Source organism: Rissa tridactyla, chromosome 5, assembly GCF_028500815.1.
Source record: "Rissa tridactyla isolate bRisTri1 chromosome 5, bRisTri1.patW.cur.20221130, whole genome shotgun sequence".
Classification (NCBI taxonomy): Eukaryota; Metazoa; Chordata; class Aves; order Charadriiformes; family Laridae; genus Rissa; species Rissa tridactyla.
Genome location: NC_071470.1, coordinates 16,080,127 through 16,099,091, shown reverse-complemented (window position 1 = coordinate 16,099,091; position 18,965 = coordinate 16,080,127). Strand labels below are relative to the sequence as shown.

General features: G+C 36.3%; 1 protein-coding gene across 12 annotated transcripts in view; it reads left to right on the top strand.

Moving 5' to 3' along the window:
- The window catches only part of N4BP2 (NEDD4 binding protein 2), a 41,255-nt gene that overhangs the window by 16,107 nt on the left and 6,183 nt on the right, over nucleotides 1-18,965 (top strand). For 11 of the 12 annotated variants that reach the window (XM_054202376.1, XM_054202382.1, XM_054202378.1 and 8 more), the window contains 12 exons: nucleotides 10-134; nucleotides 1,301-1,389; nucleotides 3,160-3,236; nucleotides 5,051-5,206; nucleotides 6,382-8,699; nucleotides 10,068-10,153; nucleotides 10,876-10,918; nucleotides 11,909-12,153; nucleotides 13,556-13,674; nucleotides 15,029-15,167; nucleotides 15,267-15,452; nucleotides 17,664-17,832. In XM_054202376.1, coding sequence (XP_054058351.1) covers nucleotides 10-134; nucleotides 1,301-1,389; nucleotides 3,160-3,236; nucleotides 5,051-5,206; nucleotides 6,382-8,699; nucleotides 10,068-10,153; nucleotides 10,876-10,918; nucleotides 11,909-12,153; nucleotides 13,556-13,674; nucleotides 15,029-15,167; nucleotides 15,267-15,452; nucleotides 17,664-17,832 — 3,752 coding nt within the window. The remainder of the gene's footprint in view (nucleotides 1-9; nucleotides 135-1,300; nucleotides 1,390-3,159; nucleotides 3,237-5,050; nucleotides 5,207-6,381; nucleotides 8,700-10,067; nucleotides 10,154-10,875; nucleotides 10,919-11,908; nucleotides 12,154-13,555; nucleotides 13,675-15,028; nucleotides 15,168-15,266; nucleotides 15,453-17,663; nucleotides 17,833-18,965) is intronic. The other variant, XM_054202388.1, reaches the window with a different exon arrangement.

Here is an 18,965-nt window from a genome sequence, read left to right as displayed (position 1 = left end):
CTTTCACAGGATTTTGCTTGAGGATAACCCGGGTGGAATCATTCTTAGTACTGATGAATACTTTTATAAACATGGACAATACCATTATGATCCCGATTGCTTAGGGGAAGCACATGACTGGAACAGGAAACGAGGTGAGAAATAAGGGACTAGCTTGCTTGTTTACAGTTCAATGCTTGTGTGCCATTTAAAAAGCTGCCTGTCTTGTAATATCCGTGTCACAGGACAAGCATTTATCCCATCATAGAAATATTTTTTAATATGTGCGTGGAAAAAGAATATGAGCACAAACTCAGAAGTCATCTGTCCATTGTGTCTTTTGCAATTAACTATGCCAGTGTCTTTGTTAAAAGATTGTTTTGTCCTCAGATTTTGTCATGGTATGTATTTTGGGTTGTCTCCTGTTTCTGGAGTGGTAATCTGCACCATCTCCCAGAAATATTTCCTCTGAGATGAGCCTTTATATATGCATATGCAATAAGTAATGAGGATGTTGCTACAGATAACACTTACATAGATATTTTCTTGCTCTTGATTATTTTTTCTCTTGAGCATTACATTCTTGGCAAACTTAAAATTATAAAAGCAAGACAGAAGAAATGATTTATTTTTTTCCATAATTAGTGGTTTTTTTTGATAGTGGCTTTCTCTAAGCTCACCATAGAACAACTCTTTTTAAACTTTTATTTGCTAAATTTGAACCATGATCACTTTTCTGCTACCACATTTCTCATCAATGGAGAAATGGGTTAATAAGAAACGTGTTATTCAACGATAAGTTCGATTGTTCAGATGCATTGTAACATAGCTACAAAAACACTGTATCTCAAAGCTAGTGATTCTAAACACTTCATTACTGTGTATTTAAGTTACAATAACTTTTCATATTTTATACAGTTTACAGAGTGGACTAATCTTAAGACTGTTATAAAGCCAAGAATTTTGTACGCAACAAAGAAGTCCACTTTAAGGTGATCATGTAGTTGTTTGGTTTTTTTTTTTTTAGTTTCATTTACTGGTTGATTAGCCATCTTTGTGCATTTTACATCTGCATTTTCGTTCCTTGATTATCATATATACGTTAATTCAAAAGAATAATGCCATATCTCAGTAGCTTTACATGTGAAGGGGGGATTTCTAAAATGAAAGAGGACCCTGAAACAGATCAAGTTGTGGCAAGAGTTCTTTACGCAGTAGTTAAAATATTACAAATTTAGAAAATTAGTATAAATGTTACATGTACACCCTATTATAACAAAATTAACTGTATCACATTCTATTGCACACGTGTGTCTTTCAGCCAAAGAAGCATTTGAAATGAGAATCTCTCCTATAATAATAGACAACACAAACATACAAGCATGGGAGATGAAGCCTTATGTTACTTTGGTTAGTATTACAATTTGATCGATTTAAAAAGGGATTATTGACCAGCATGGCAACAACACATGTTTTAAAATGAGATTGTCTTTCTCAGTGTAGCTGTTATTCCACAAGGAAGTCTGGACTTAAAAGAAAAGTGTTACAATGGAATCGTGTTACTCAGTGTCATATTCCGTGCACATCTGAGTGTTGACCTGGCCTAGTTTCCAAGTGACAAAGCCAACTGCATTGCATTTGGGAGCAAAAATAAATATTGTTGAGGAAACTGAATACTGTTCCTCTTTATGATCAGTAAAATTCTAAGCTACTTCTAAAATATAATTAGCACTAATTAATAACACTGATGTTTGATGCTCCATGAAACTTGAAAACTCAGTCTTAGTCTTAGTTTCATCCTAAATATGACCTAGAGGCAGATAGCAGATGACCAGTTGCAGGGCTACCAAATGTTGCTAGCTTGCTTGAAGTTGTACATATTTGCTTAATAATTTTTATTGAAGTGATGTAATCAAAATAATGCAACTGCACTATTTTGTTAGTAGTGTAGTGCTTTTATTTAGTGACTAAAAGTGACCATCTTATATTTAGTACTAAATAAAAGCAATCTACATTCAACTTCCAAAGTTCTCTTTAATGATTTAAGTAACTTGGTGAACTCTTCTGTAGGTTTCTCATACTCCAGTTTTCTGGAGCTTCTCACCTTTTGCATAATTGTTTCTGAATGGGCATCAGCACGTTTCGACTCTAGCTTTTATTTTGCTGTTGATCATTTGTCATTTTGGTTGGTAGTTTTAATAATTTTTTTTTATGCTTACAGAACTGCATTATTTTATAAAATTAGTTCTGATTAACAGAAATAATATATTGGAAGAAATATCATAAAGTAGATCTGGGATTTCTCCTACCTTGGTATAGAAACACATCACAGTGTAGTACATAGAACTGATGGCTTTTGAGCAGATGCCCTACATGTGCTGCATGTGGTAATAGATCAGTGAACAGTGGGACTTAATACAGATAATTTTTATTAATAAAAGTTTTATTTTATTATCCTTGCATTTATTAGCAATTGTCAGATTAACAGTTCTTTCATAAATTAAGTCCTTGATGATGTATACTGAAATAAAGATACAACAAAAGTTCTTCCAGGAAACGCAGGGTTTGGTACGGTGATAAGAATTTTTTTGAAAACAGGAACAAGGAGAAATGGCACAGTTACTCCCAGTGTTTCTCCTGATTAGACTTTGGGCTCCTTTTCTGTCATGATGAGACTAGACCGTAGAAGGACTATTGACTTGGAGCATGCTCAGGTTTCTCATAGGCTGCCCACAATAGCTGTGTTAATGCAACTGCGTTGCTTGTTTTGAAACGGGCTCACATCTGGTCAGCTCTAAATGTAAGCAGGAGGCTTTTCTCTGGCTTGGAGAGGCTGCATAGACATGTGCATGCTATACCTGGAAAGAGGAGCTGTTCTGCGGTCTTGACTCAGAGGTAGAATATTTAAAGGGATGATATGAAATAGTGATTTTATCCCCCCCACACCCCGTGATCATGGCACACATCTAATTTTACAGTAAGAGATGCATATACATGATTTTAAAAATCTCCATTTATCTATAATAAAAAGTGAAACACTGAACAAAGTATGTTATTCCAAATGTTCGGTTGGTTTCAAAAAATACAAAAAATATCTTTAAAGAAGCAGGCTGTATGTGTGCTTTTTTGTAGAAATAAGAAATGGATCATATGGCTTTGTTTTATACCTGTTTTATTCAGGCTCAGCAGTTCAAATACAAAGTCATATTCCGAGAACCAGACACTTGGTGGAAGTTTAAACCAAAAGAACTTGAAAGGTAAGAATGTAAAGGAAAATTTCATATTAGATTGTATGTCTTTCACAGTTTATGAACTATTATTTTTAAAAAGGTATCAGTTACTACAGTGGCTGGTGAAAGTAGCAAGATAACAGTCAAGATTTTTGCGGTAATAAGTAGCTTTTTAGTATTTTTTTCCCTATTTTATATGTATTAAGATATTTTTTTCCTGTTACTTTATTGTAGTTACATACAAAAGATACTATTAGCATTAGATATTATGTAATGTTTTTATGATTGCAATTCTTTTGCATTTAAGGTATAGTGACTGCTCCTTTCGTTTCCTGAAGTTGCAAAAATAATGTCAGGTTGGGGCTGTTTTTGCATCTGGCTGGTCTGTTGCCTTACTTGAAATGTTTCTGCTGTCAGTGAGCTTAAGGCAGTCAGCACCTTGTGGCCTGAGAGGGACAAACCCCTGTGCATCACCATTGTTGTTTGCCTCTTCTTTAGCAGGACCTTCTACACAGTCATAGAGCCATTACTTAGAACCAAAAATAGGCAAGACTTAAACCCTATGTAAGGGAATAATAAGGTAACTAGAAAACTGGCTAGATGACAGGTTCAAAGGATACGATCGGTGGTTCAAAGTCCAAGAGGAGGCTGGTGTCCCTCTAGGATGAATACTAGGGCCACTACTATTTAATGTCCTTTTTATGACTTGGATGTTGGGACGGAGTCCACTCTTAGCAGATCTGCAGATGATACTGAATTGAGCTAGAGTAGTTTGCTCAGTCTTAAGAAGAGAACATTAAGGAAGGATCGTATTGTTGTCTTCAGCTACCTTTTGGGAGCTTATAGAGAAGACTGAAAAGATTTCTTCTCACAATCATGCAGAGATATGACAAAACAAACATAAGCAAGTTGGAACTTTGAAAATTTTGATTACATAAAAGAAAAAACGCCAAAACTTACTTCGATGGTCATCAGGCACTGAAAAAGTTTGCCCAGAGAGTTTATAGACTTTCAGTCATTGGGGATATTCAAAATATGACAAGACAAAGCTCTGGGCAACCTGATCTAGCCGTACCTCCTCTGAGTAGGAGGTTGGACTATGTGACCTCCAGAGGTGCCTTTCAGTGTAGGTTATTTTGTGATTTCATAGTATCTGTTGTTGTCTGAGTTTGCACGCTTAGCTTAAGGTTGGCCACTTTGCAAATCAGGTAAGGAAGATTGTTTTCTTTCCTAAAATAGAATTGAAACATTTTCTCCTAATACCTGTTTTGCCGCCATTGGCAGGTTCACTTGTTCTAGGTGGAACTGACGCAGAGCACATTGCCAGTTAGTGTTTTAACAGAGTCAGTGACAATTTCTAGCCAAAGGGTGTCCAAAATAATAGGTGAATAGGTTTTCCTCAAGGCTCGAGAAGTTCTTAGTTTAGCAAAACCAGAGAAGGAAAACTGAATTCAGAAATCTTCCGTACCCAGTTTGATATCCTGCATCACTGTCAGGATCTGATATAGTGTGTTTCTGATACTTATATGAAGATGCATTATTGGTGAGGTTTTAGATTTTAGTATTATGCAAAACATCTTATTGCAGAACAGGGCCACCAGGTGGGGTGGAGAAGTCAAGTAGAGCAGCGATTTTTCTGAGATACCCTGTTTGGAATGCCTTAGTGCACTGATAGAGAAAGAATTGCTGTTTCACAGCTTTTGCCCTGGCCCCCTGAATTCTCTGGTTAGTCTTGCTGTAAACGTATTATCATTAAGTTATTATTAAATTATTCTCTTCTTTCATTGTAGTATACAAATCTGAAATGTTTCTTTTTAAATTATTTTTTTTTTAATTCATAGGCGAAACATTCATGGTGTATCTAAAGAAAAGATCAAAAGAATGTTGGAACGGTATGAACGCTGCCTTACTGTTAGTTCAATATTGGATTCTTCAGTCCCAGACAAATCAGAAGCTGCAGGCTGGAGTGAAGATCCTTGTCAGAAGGAAAGCCATAGGTTAGATTGCCTTACTAGCTTTGTAGTCTCAAAAAAAGGCTAAAAATTCAAACTTCATAGCAATAGAATCTGGATACCTGGATAATGCTGTTGAACAGTGAATGCATTAAAAAAAATTAGTTAAATTATAAAAAGAAATACACTATATAGTTTTCTTAATTTTTAAGAGTTTCAGGATTTCTAGAAATGAGCAGTCAAAGGATCTAGTCAACTTTGGTGCTTTTTGAAAACCTCCTGGTATGGCTGTGTGTTACTTTTCAATAAGCCAATCTTGATTGACTTTCTTTTATCTTAGAAATGTGCAGTTGGATGTATGTTGTAGATACAAAACACTTAAAATCTGTAGAATGCTTTTCAAAAGAATGTAGCCCCAAATATGAGCAAATTACTATTTCTGAGTCTGTGTGTTGGTATTAGATGATGTCTTTGTGCTAGAAGGTGGAATCTTCGTGCAGTATTAACGAGTTATCTACTTGAGTATATTTAGTTTAGATTTATCTAAATTTATGTTGGTTGTATACATGAGTGTTTTGTAGTGGCTAATCTGAATAATGCTGTATATGCAATATAATAATGCATAGGAAATCAGATTTTATTGTGGTTATTATTTCATTTGGGTTTTGCATACCTAATGTATTTGAAATGAAGTGGGCTCTGATAATTAATGGAATGTAGCTGATTGTGAAAAATGGTGTGATAAGAAAAGGCCCATCCTCTCCTAGTTAACTTCTAGACTTGCTTTAGCATCGGGCTATTGGGAGAAAGCAACAGTCATTAAATAAAAGCCTGTTTACCAGGTTTGCTGATCTGAAGGAGGAGATGTCTGGTAGCAGAGTGCTTCAGTATGAAACTGAATGCTGGGAATGGGGGGAAAATAGAGTTCTGAGAAAGTATTCTTAGCCCCATGCTGAAGTGAAAAAGGGATACTTACCAAGGAAAGTTCTGCTTTTCTTAGCTCCTTCTTTTTTATAAAGGAGTGTTGAGGTTAGGACTAAGTTGTCATAAATTTGTTTTCCTCTCACTAGAGTTCTCCAGCTGGATGATTAGTTTCCTAAAAGGTAGTTTCTGGTCTGCAATTTGAAAATACTAAATAGCCAAGCCAAAATTAAAAATGTGGATAAGAGCTTAAAGAAGGTTTTAAATGGGTTTACCTTTCATTCCCATTTGTATTTCAGAAAGAGAGAGGCATATTCTGATGTAAAGGAAGAAAAACCTTTTGCTTCTGACGTGAAACCTCTTGAATTAGCTGAAGATGATAAAACTTTTCCCAATACTTCTCTACCATTAGAAAGTAACTGCGATCCTGAACATTTTCAGAAAGAGGAAAAAGAAATGGAAAATAACTCAGTGGAACACAATTCCGAGAACAGCACTGTTCAAGATGACTTGGATGTTTATTTATCAGGTTGTGTAGAAAAAGAACTGCCCTTGGAGAAGAAAGAAGAAAATGGAGAAAAAACAGAAAAAAATACTGAAACAGAAGTGGAAGAGGTTGCTGTGACCACGACTGAAGAAACTGTGTACTTGCATACAGGGGGAGTTGAGGAACACAGTGATAATGACATTCTCAAAGTTCAAACTGAAGTTGAACAATCTGGCGAAATATGTATGGAACCAAAATCAACACTGAGTAGTAACATAGTAGAACCAAGCAGTTCAGCTTTTGACGCACCAGGAAAACCAGAACCACTGAACTTTCTGGGTGACTGGCCTGTAGAACAAACAATGGGACAGCGAGTCAAAAGAAGTAGAAGACTAGAAAAATCTTCTCTGAAGAGCGATAAGGAAGTTAAAACTCCTGGTCAGCAGCACCCTGGGTTAGGTAAAGAGCAAGCGGGCCTGCCTGGGACCTGTAATGTTGAAAAAGGACATGAGGAAGAAAATTTAGCCTCTAGCTGTTCCTCTCTTAGTTCAGATAAAGTTACACCGGAATTGCAAATGATAGGACATTGGCCTGTCTCAGGCTCATTAGAGCAGAGACAGCAAAGGTCAAGGAGAATGAGAAAGGCAAGTCCAAATCCATCTGATGAAGGTAGAAATACCGAGAGTGACACTAATAGAAATGCTCTTGAGACCGTAGATGTGCTTCGTGGGACACCTGTGAACGCTGCAGAGCAACCAGATACAAAGAGTTTGCATACGCACCAACCTGAACCAGTAGCTAGCGAAACAGTAGGTGAGAAAAAAACCCAGCAAAATAAGAGAATGAGGAAACATCACAAATTGGCCCTCACTTTTACAAACAACAATTTTCCCCATCCCAAAGAGGAGGAACATTTGCCTATGCTTAATGCAGCAGAAGAGAAATATGACGCGTGCTCATGTAGACAGAAAAGTAGCCATTCACAGACTGAATCACAGGACTTTGCTCTCTTGTGGAGATTAGAAAAGAAAATGCTTTTTCCCGAGACTGCCAAAGTGTTGCATGGCAGACTAGATGGCTTCAAACCCAAAGACGTAGACAATGCCTCAGATTCTCAGGAAAAAATACCCTATCGAGTTATGTATGATAAAAGTACGTTTGTGGAAGAAAGTGAACTTATCAATATTGATGAGTCTGAAAAGCTAAATATGCTGTGTAAGCTCTTTGAGTCTGTTTCATTTGAAGCTCTGAAAGATCTTTATGAAAGATGTAACAAAGACATAGACTGGGCCACAGGTCTGCTGTTAGACTCTGATGAAAAGTTATGCAAAGATGTTGATACTGAATCCTTTCAAGTAAGAGAAGCTGAGCCAGTTGTTGCAGACCTTGATTTCAAGGCAAGTATAAACTATAGTGAGAATCTCAAAGACTGCGAACAAATGCCACAAGTAACTGGGGCTTGTGATATCTCTGAGCCTTCAGAAGACAAGAACTCATCACTCAGTGTTGCAGAAAGTAGGGCTACCAAGGCAACTGTGACAGATGCTGATGTGTCTGACTCATTGACTGCTACCTCATTGAATGATTCAGCGGATTTGAAAAATTCTGGAGATGCAGCGCCTAGCAGTGATGCAGGTAGCATTGAGCCATCCATTTCAGGAAAGCAGAAGGTAGAGTCTGAGAGTCCTGTTGAAGAAAATATAAATAAGCCATCAGTTTCACAACTTGATGCAGGTTTATGTATACCCATGACTTTGCCTCATGGTCCTAACACAACATCTACCAATTTGGAAATTGAATTAAATAGCAAAAGTGACAGCAATCTTTCAGAAAGTAATGCAGAGAACTCCAAATTGACTACTTCATTACTGGAAATGGATCATGCACCTCTGATGGGTACTAGGAGCGATAAAGAACTGGAGACAGATAAAGAAACGCAGGGGAGTTCCAGGGAGATACGTGGTAAAGAAGAAATTGAAACTCTAAGCGGGGATGAAAATAAAGCCAAGATACAAAACCTTCTACCAGCATCAAGTGCAGCCTTCAATATAGATTGCCTAGAACTAACATTACCTCCTGAACTGGCACTCCAGTTGAAGGAAATATTTGGGCCTGTTGGCATTGATGCAGGTATGACCATAATTATATCCATATTTTTATGAAAAAACTCAGTTTGTGTAAGAAAACCTTTCTTCCTTTGCCTGTGCCTTTTTTGCTTCATGTTTGATTTTTAGGGAACAGATTTGCACAATCCTCATTATACTGTTGTTTGCTGTTGTTAATCCAAAAACGGAACTGAATTAAGGGTGGCAAAAAGTACAAATACAGTAGTGCTACCTTCTGCCTTGCTTTTTTGTACATGCGTGTGCTTTAAAAGCAGAAGAAAATATATTGGCTTATTTGCATTTTGAGCAATAGGCCTTTGAGCCTATATTCAAACTCTGAAGGAATATTAAGATGATGAGGAAGATGCAAATTATGACTGGTTAGGAAGAAAGAAAAGAAAAAGAAAGCTTTAGGCACCAGTAAAATTGTGGAAGGAGAAGATGAATGGTTTAGAGAGAATATAAAGTGTGGCTATACTTCAAAGATGAAAACAGACTAGTCTGCTGAGACACTATGATGAAGGAAGCCATAAGCAGCTTGAACATGCATCACAAAAGTTAAAACTGATAGAAAAATGAAGAAAAGAAAACACAAGGACACAAGGAATATATAGCTTGTTTGTTTTCTTTTTTTTTATTTTTTAATTTTTTCTCACTTCTCCTGAAGATTACTTGATGCGAAGCTCTGGATATCTGATTTATTGGTGGGTTTGACTGCTGGCCTCTTTGCCTTCCATGCCTACCTCCTTGATAGCAGAAAGGGGTTTGTCATGTCTGAAATATACCCTTTCTTTTTATTTGATACATACATACTTCTTGCCCATTTGTTTTTGAAAGGGTAAGAAATAATATCAGAAAGATCTTTTAGGGAAAAGATGTATCATTATGATACCATGATAATTCCTGCAGTTTCCTTTAGAGTTAGAGGGGATACTTGGAGTTTGCTTCTCTGAGTTTGTGTGTTGGAAAGTAGGGATGTGACTGCTGTTGGGCAGTGGCGAGTATGTTGTATTACATAAAAGCAGTTGCCTGTGGAATAGGGGGAATCACAGTTTCATGGATGAAACTCTGCTTGTAAATTAACAGTGGCTTTTTTCTAATTCTAGAAGGTTCTGGAAAAAAGAAGGAAAAATGTAGTTGTTCCAGGTAGTCATATTTCAACACCATACAATTAATGTTAACTTTTTTTCCTACCCTGAGTTTTTGAACACCAGATAATGAATTCCGTGTGGAATGCTTTTTTTCAACTTGGCAGTTGCTGAAGTTTTTTTTCAGGCGTGACAGTTTGTGCAGAATCTCCAGAATTCCAATTAATAAGTCTAGGTTACTGTACTTTAATTGCTTTTTTTTTTTATAGAATGCTTTAATGAATATAATTTCTTTCTTCCATAAGGATCACTAACTGTTGAGGACTGTGTGGTTCATATTGATCTGAATTTGGCAAGAGTGATTCATGAAAAATGGAAAGAATCTATTCTGGTTAGTAGATTTCTTGCTTATGATACGGTATGGCATGCTTGTGCTTTGTCAGACCATTTGTCTCCATATGTGTTGGTATAAATGTGTAAGATGGAAGTATCTTTGCGAGAACAATGATAAAATACAGTAGTAGTTTGTAAAATATGTGGCGTATATCAGCATGTTGTAATCATCAGAGCTGTTGAAAGAGAATTCAAGGGATGAAGAAACGGCATGTCATGAGTGCTTCTTCATGAAACGAAGATTCTTAAAAAAGAAGGATTGTAATGCACAATTTCATTACAAAATTGACCGAAAATTTCACTGGCCAAAAATTATTATTAGCTTTTACACATGGAAGAAGAGTTCTTTTATGAATAATTACATATACAAAACATCTCCATGTACATTAATTGAGAAGAGTCTTCTAACCTCTGTTCCTTTATAGCCATATGAAACACAGAATACTTTTTGGGAAAATTTTTGTTCAGTTTATTTAATTAAGGTTATGAAATTCTAGCAGCAGGGCATGTTCCTCCAGTTTGATGTGTTTTCGGAAAGATAGTTCTATCTTTTAAACTTAACTTGGTAATTTTTCTTAAATATATTTCTTTTAAAATGATCCAAACTTTGAGAAATACCGTGAGACATTATTTTGAAGCTGGTTTACTTAGAAACTAACACTTGCGAAGTTTCACTGCAAAATTTATAGCTTACATTATGGTTTTACTATTTTTATTTAGAAGCGTCAGAGGAGAGATGAATCATGTAAGTTGTTTGCAGAAGGTATGTTCTGTATGTCTCTTAATTGTAAAAATACTTAATTGTCATTATAAAAATATTTAATTCTTTGAAACTTCGGTAAGGTTGCAAATATTCTGTCTATTGAAAAATTATGGATTCATTTAGTAAGATAAGCCTTTATGTATTGCCCTTGGTTCTGTTTATAATTTTCTTGTGGAGGAAAAAAATAAGTTAATTATAAGCAGAATCACTGGTCCCAGGTAGATGCAAGGAGAAAGCTTATAATTTTGTGTACTTCAGAGCTTAAAGGGAAGCTCTGGCTGGATCAGACAGCTATTTGGTACAACTTCTGTAATCTCTGTGGCAAGAAAAGGTGTGGCCAGAGAATTATTAGCTGAATAAGATTTCTGCAGCTGAGGGAAGGAGGTCGGGAATATAGCATTCACACATTGTTGTCAGAGGAACTGATTGTAGCAGGAGGATGTACGTCCTTGTTCAAAAAGTGTTAAAATCTCTAGCAATCTAGTTTTCATGCAGGTCCCAGAATAAATGGCCTTCTGCAGTAGAATCCTACTATTGCATGGGACCTGGGTGAAGACTTGGATTGCGGTGTGGGTGCAAATGCTCCTCTCTAATGACTAAACAGTGCTGTTAGCATTAACTCAGAAACGTAAAATCAGATTGTTAAGCGTTTGTCCTTAAGTTGTAGAGGAAAGGCAGGTATACATGTAAACACATGAGTCAATAATTCTCTTATAAATCAAACAAACCTCCCCACTTAAGGTATGTGGAAGGTAATTTACAGCTGCAAGATATGTCTTGGCACTGGAAAATTTGGTGAGAGAGTCTAATGGTTTTGCTTTTGATATACAAAATAAATAGAGATGATCAGACAGTCTTTGGAAAATAGAAGTGATGAAGGTGAAAACAACACAGACCATCTAGGTTGAAAAACTTAATTATTTTGACTTTGCTTGCATAAATAAGCTAATAATTGTTTTATTTGTCACCTCATTTTTATTGCTTTTGAAGGTCCTACTGTGATTCAACAGATAGATACAGATGATTCAGAAATGCTGTTATCTCAGAACGCAGACAGCAAAATACAGAAGAAAAAAATGGGCTGGGTTTCAGGCTCATCTAATGACATACAGACTAAAAAACCAGCAACATCCGATGTTTTTCCTTTTATGGATCACTGGAACGCTCAGATTCAGAAAGTTTCTCTCAGACAAATAATTTCTGAAGAAATAGCTATGCAGGAGAAACAGGACCTGGTATGGATAGCACCGCTTTTAAATGCAGTTTAAATTCATTACTATTAATGAAGCAGAGTATGTCTTATCTGGTGACTCATCTTTGTGCTGCTGATTACAGCCTGAATTCATGAGACAAATGCATGCTAATTAGTATTGTTGATTACTATGATACAGGGGTTTGCTTGTGGTAGGTGTTTCTGTTTGAAAAATATGAATCTTATTTTTAAAAGTAATATTTTGATTGTTTCACAAACAGATTGTGGTGCATTTCACTATACAGGTTAGCATTTCTGTTTGGTTGAATTGTTTTTTTGGTTGCTCACCTGAAAACAAAGATCAGTGTGATTTCCCACACCTTTATTGGGAAAGCAATATAAAAAAAAGTTCTTAATTAGCTCCATGCCTTGTTTGTTTAGAAGTGGATTGCATTGATTTTAATATTTTTTTGTAAGGAGAACGCACAACATTCCTCACAGATGAGACATTAAAAGAAGTACTTGAGGTTAATCTCAAACAGGTTTCTTTACCCACTTGTCAGAAAATACTCATTTTTTAAAGATTTTTATTAATTCTGTATCTTCCACGCAGTTAGCATACCCTTTCTGGTCGGTGTGTGCATAACACTGCCCTCTACTGCCCGGCAGTTGTTCAGAACAGGCATTTTTATTTGTAATTATCTCTCATAAGTAGCTGTGCTAAAACAGAGGAACTTTGCTTCTACTGGTATAGAAAGTTGTATGGATTAGCCTGTACTTTGAAAGAATGGCTTGTGGATTCTTTCTTTGAACTACATGCATGTGGCTTACTGATAATAACAACTGTGATGTCTGCAGCTTTATTTTCAGTTCGGATTCATGGAGCTTGGCTTTGTTTTGACAATTTATTTTTTTCTTTAAAATCTGAGTATTGGAATGATCAGTCTGATTTATTCTGAGCTGTAATTGTGTTTTCTTCTCAGCATGACTTCACAAATATGAATATTTATTATGGTACAGCTTCAGATACAAGAAAACAAAATTGTTTATGCTGTTTAATAATGTTGTTTCAACCACAGGCCCTCAGTATAAAGTAGAGAGGTGGACTTTGCACAAGCTTAGCATTGGACTAGCTAGACTAGCAAAATTCCTCCTAAAAATCCTCGTTTTCCTTTGTCCAAGTTATGAGGGAGCTGCAGCTGAGTCACTTCAAATGACTGCAGAGGTGTATAATACAACTCACCTGTCCCTACTTTATTCCTGTCAAATCAGTGTGGCAGGCTGATATTGGCATGTTGTCACTGCTGTGGGTGCACACCTACTGAGTAGATATTTTTTTTTTTTTTTAATCTTGACAAATAATAGTAAAGTTGGCTTGGCTTTGTTGTTACTATATTTTATTCTAATTGAGAACTTGTAATATTTTTCCTTTGTCTTATGGGTAGAATCGTGTTCCTTCTATGGCTAGAAAAGACTGTGCCGCTAAACTAAAGGAGAAGCAACTTTTTGAGATGTTTCCAACTATTAATCAAAATTTCTTAATGGATGTCTTCAGGGACAACAAGTAAGAAATCTTTAAAGTTCTTTGTAAAAATGGTACTCAGTTACACTCTATAGTAGTGCACAGCTACTGTCTTAAATATTAGTTAAGATACTGCTAAAGAATGGCTTTTTCCAAAAACACTTTTTTGTAGATCTATATAAAGGCAAAAACAGCTGGTCTTAAAAGAAAAAAGGGCATAAAATCTTTATGTGTAGGCTTGTTTCTTTTTTTTGGGAGTAGACAGGTTAACTCATTGGGAGAAGAATGTCTCTGGCTATTGACCTCTGTCTGACTGTCAGTGGAACTGCGTATTTGCTCTAAAGATGAGGTTTAAATCAAGTGGGAGAAATTAGTGGGGGTGGGAATAGTGGGTTCACAAAAAATGGCATCCGCCCAAGAGGAAAACTGCCATCACTTGATGTTAGCTGCAAGTACTTTCCTGGTTACTACAGCAGCTCTGAAGGAATGAGCCATCTCTCTGTCTCTTCCTGCTGACATTCTTTTCTTCATTATATTTCTGGTTTATGTGGCTACCTTCTTAAATCCAAGTTCCTGAGAACTGAACTTTTTTGCAGGAGAAACTTCTTTTATCATCCTTGGCCAGTTGAATGTCTGTCTGTACATATGGGTTTGCATGCTGACTTGTCAGTCTTTCTGCTTGTCCAGGTTGTTATCAAAGCCTTTCCTTGTGGGACGTTTAAAATATGTCCTTCATCCATCTCTATAGCTCAAACATTTCACCATCCCTCATTTTTCACATTCTAAATTCTCTGCATAGTGTTGTCTTTCCCAAAATCTATCTTTACTTTTGATCAGTCTTCCTCTTGTCTGCTTACTGAACAGCAAGAAGAATAAAGAAGAAAGAGGGCTTATTAGAAATCTGATGGCAACTGATGATCCTATTCCTATTTCGTTAAATTTAATAACAAATCTTGACTGGAAATACAAGGATTTTCCTGCATAGCAGTTTCAGAAAACTGAGCTAGTTTTAAACTAGTTTGTACTATCTAACCCTGACCAGAGAAGATTTAAGATGAAGTAACTTATCCAGCCCAAAAAGCAGTGTGTACTGCTAAACTAATGTCTGTTTGATTAAGGTAGGATGCAATTTACTTTAGTATTTCATTGTCCTTTTAATATTCAAGTGCTCCTCAATTACGTTTCAGTCAATCAAGACTGCATGTGTGTTGATGCCAGTAATGCAGTACAGTGAGTCTGCAAGCCTTTTTGTAATAAGGTGGAAAATTCCATTCTAGTGCTTTATTTCTATTGTCATCTATTTCTGTAACGATATCAAGGTTTGTAATATGCATTTTAATAAACGTAGCAGCTATTAATGTGTTTGTAAAGTCACAGATTTACTTATCCTTTACAGCTACTCTTTAGAACAAACTGAACAGTTTCTGAACTGTGTTCTGGAGGCAGATCCTGTAAAAACAGTTATAGCTCAAGAAAGTGTTCAGCAAAATGAAACTGTTTCCTCTTACAGTGCTGCAAAGAACCGGGATAAGAAGGTATTTTTATTTTTTTTAGTAGTAGTTACATATCCAAAGCTATGTTAATGAAAACACCCTACAATGCATACTTAGCTTCAACATTGCAAATTCCTACAGGCAAAAAAAAGTAAGGAAGATGATGATCCTCTGAGTGAAGTATTTCAAGAATTTGAGTATCCACAATATGATGATTTAAGAGCAGAAGCTTTTTGTCACCAGCAGAAGAGACAGGAATGTTTGAAAAAGGCTGGGGAGGCCTATCGCATGGGTATGAAGCCTGTGGCAGCATTTTATGCACATCAGGTAAATGTAAATATGGTGCTTTTTTTGCCTGAATTTAGAGGGGTACTTAAATACTGAATTGGAAGTGATAAGAATAACATTGTGCCTACTACAGTTGATAAACTTGCTCAATTACTGTTGTCTGTATGTTATATTGAGAATCACCTTAGAAGTAAACTTCCTTTCACTAGTAATGATACTGATACAGGAAGCTAACGTACCCAAATTCAGTGCGAGACCTCGTGAAAGATGGTATTTAGTGCTTAGTCACACAAACTCATTTTCTCATAGATCCCACTGTTGCATCCAGATACTTTTAAGCACCGAGATTTGTGTCCATGTGGTCTGGCCAGGTTCACTCATGTGTGATATGGACTGCAGCAAACATCAATTTTCGAATCCTCTGTATGTCCCTTGGGTTTCTCTTAATTGATGATGAACTGGTTTTAGACATGTCTTTCGCACTTTTATTTAAGAGTCAGATAGGTATTAAGTTGTGACCTTTTGCGTCAGAATCTTGTTTGCTTCATCCTCCATAAATCTCGGGCAAGATTGCTGCCTGCTGTCTTTGCCTCCTCATTCTGACTGTCTTTATGGCTGCAGTCTGTCTTGGGTCAGGATGAACATGGTGTGGTATGCCGTGCTAGATCTGCTGCTGATCAGTCTTGTGTGCTCTGGCCGTGGAGCCCAGGCTTTCTGGTCTTGATTCAAGCACATTTCTCAGTATATAACCATTGGTTACTGTTGATCATTGCTGTTGATCATATTCCTGATTCGAAGTATCAGCTGTTCCTGTAGATTGGTTTCCTGGTGCCTTCACGTGAGACCCTTCCATTCATGCTTCGTTCAGACCACTCTTTAAAAAATTCTGTTACAAATACCTTCAAAGGCTGTTGCTTTTTCACTGATCTAATAGCACATAAAAATTCAGTAAGAATCCACATTATAGAAGCATTTAATTCTAAACTATGAATTGCATTATGACAGAACAAAAATGTAATAATGAATTACTTGAATTTGCTATTATCTTAAATCTTTCATGCAATTGGTATAATGTATCACTCTAAACGTTTAGATTTTTACTGTGCATGCAGGAAATACTCATTATCGTCCTTTATAATGAACTCTTTATGTTCTTTGTTTATATATCCTTGAAGTTTGGAGAGATTCTAAACAAAGGTCTGCATGATTTTAAGTAGAAATGTAATTTCAAGTCCTATCTTACTTTTGTTCTTAGTCATAATGACAAGTACAATCTACAAATTTATTATATACTTTCTTTTAGGTAATAAAAAGGCAAACTAAGCTACCTTTATTCATACCAAATGCTTATGCTTGGTGGCCTTAGCCTATCTTGAGAATCCTCTGCAAGTGAGAGTTAAAGGGCTGGTGTCTCTGGTCTGACGCTAATGCACTTCAGATGATCCATTTTAAGAAAGTGTAAGACAGACTGTCACTTCTGTTCGCTTGAGCCCTTGTCAGTCCAATACCTGGTGTTAAATCTTCCTTCCCTTCTCCATCCCTTCTCAGCTGTGCCTACAGATATTAACACTGCAAGGTTCATGTGTTCACTGTGTAATGTGAATAACCCTAATTCCAACAGAGACTGTATTGACCTTGTCAGTCATAAAAGATCTGTCAAAAATATTACGTAGATAACAGGCAACTACTTTAAAAAAAAAAAAAAAAAAAAAAAAAAAGGAAAAAAGTTTAAAAAAAAAAAAAAAAAGTGTTTGCCCTTGACTTGTCTGATTTTTAGGGAATGTGTTCAGAAGAATTAACCTCAGCTATAACACTCAGCAGGCTTTTCCTGGCCTGTTGGGAAGATTCTCTGACATTGTTTCATTAAATGTTGAGCAAAATAATTTCAGAAAGTAAAATTCTATTGTTAGGATAATAAATCGGAAAACCATCATGGAGTATAACTTTTTAGCTTATGTAAAGACCTTATGATTTTGTGCCTTTTCTGGCTTTTTTTTTCTTGTAAGGCTTTTGTTATAATTTCTTCTTTGTGCCGGCTTTGAATAGTTTCCTAAGAACAGATTTCATGAAATCTCCTTGTGAGTAGGTCTCACTGAGCCTCTTCCAGAAGTTCTGTTGCGATTATAAATTTTACTGCTTCAAACTGTGAGCGAAAAGCACCCTGCCAGTACTGTCATTTTGTACCCAACGACCAGTGTGGAGCTTAGATTATATCTCAGCGTGTAATAGTTGCTGTGCTTATGAATAAAGGGTCGTCTTCATGAGCAAAAGATGAAAGAAGCCAACCATGCTGCTGCTGTGCAAATCTTTGAGAAAGTAAATACTTCCTTGCTGCCTATGAACGTGTTGGATCTGCATGGTCTCCATGTGGATGAAGCTGTGAATCACTTGTCCAGAGTCCTGCAGGAAAAAAGTGAAGGTAGGAATAAACTAATAGTTCCTGTGCCCTAAAAGTTATTCTCCTCGTTTTCTACTAAGAAATCACAATATATGGCAATATCAGGGGGAATTAATCTAATTTAATAACGTGTAAAACCAACCGGCTTTTGGGTGGTTTTATTTTCAAAGTTCCCCCATGGATTTTTTTATTTTCTTTGACTTGGCAATGATTCTTTTTGCTCTCTGTTTTTGCCCTGCCCCTCCGCGCCCCCGCCCTGCCCCTCCGCGCCCCCGCCCTGCCCCATGCTTCTTTGTATATCTTCCTTTTCCTTTTGCTTTATCCTTCGCTTTTATTTTTTTATTGAAGATTTGATCTGTCCTTCCTGGCATTTTTAACAGAGATGGTAATTCAAACATTTGTGTCGTGTTTGCATTGCTTTGTCAGAACTATGTTACTTATTTAATCTTTAAAGAAAAATCATTATGTTGGGATTCTGAGCACAATGGTTATATTGTCTTCAACTTTTACATGAAATTGTGTGATTTGAGCTATCTTTCAGTAGCTTCCATATCTATTTTTCAGCAGGATCTCTTGAGATGGGAACACTGCTACTTCCATGAATGTCATTTTGTGCAGCTTTGCTTGAGGGCTTGTTTTTTCTCCCAGTGAAGTGTTCTTTATGAGTGTTCTTGCTGTAAAAAGATATATTTTCTGCCTTATTAGTTTACCCTATAAATTTAAACACACTGGGAATGCTTTTATAAGAAATATTTCTTATGCAAGGTACCACTGCTCAAACCTAATTTTTCGAAGCAGCTAATCCACACAGTAGAAACAAAAGTGTTCAGTGGGGCCTTCATCCTTTTCTTGCAATATACATCAGAGATAATTTAATTGCATTATCTTGTGCTATTCCTAAAATGACATTTGTATACTTTAAGCTGCAACCTAATGCTTTTTAGAGCTATATTTCCTGATCTGTGCTGGAATGATGGTAGGGACTCTCTTTTCAGTCCATTCACCTAAATCTACAAAAAATTCATTTCAGTGTGCATACGTGGGAAAGGGATCAATAACAGCCACTAAATGCTTGCAGAATTAAGAGTAAACTAATATAAAACCCAAATAAAGTTAAGTGAGAGAGAGAGGGTAGTTGAGGAAAGATGTCATCT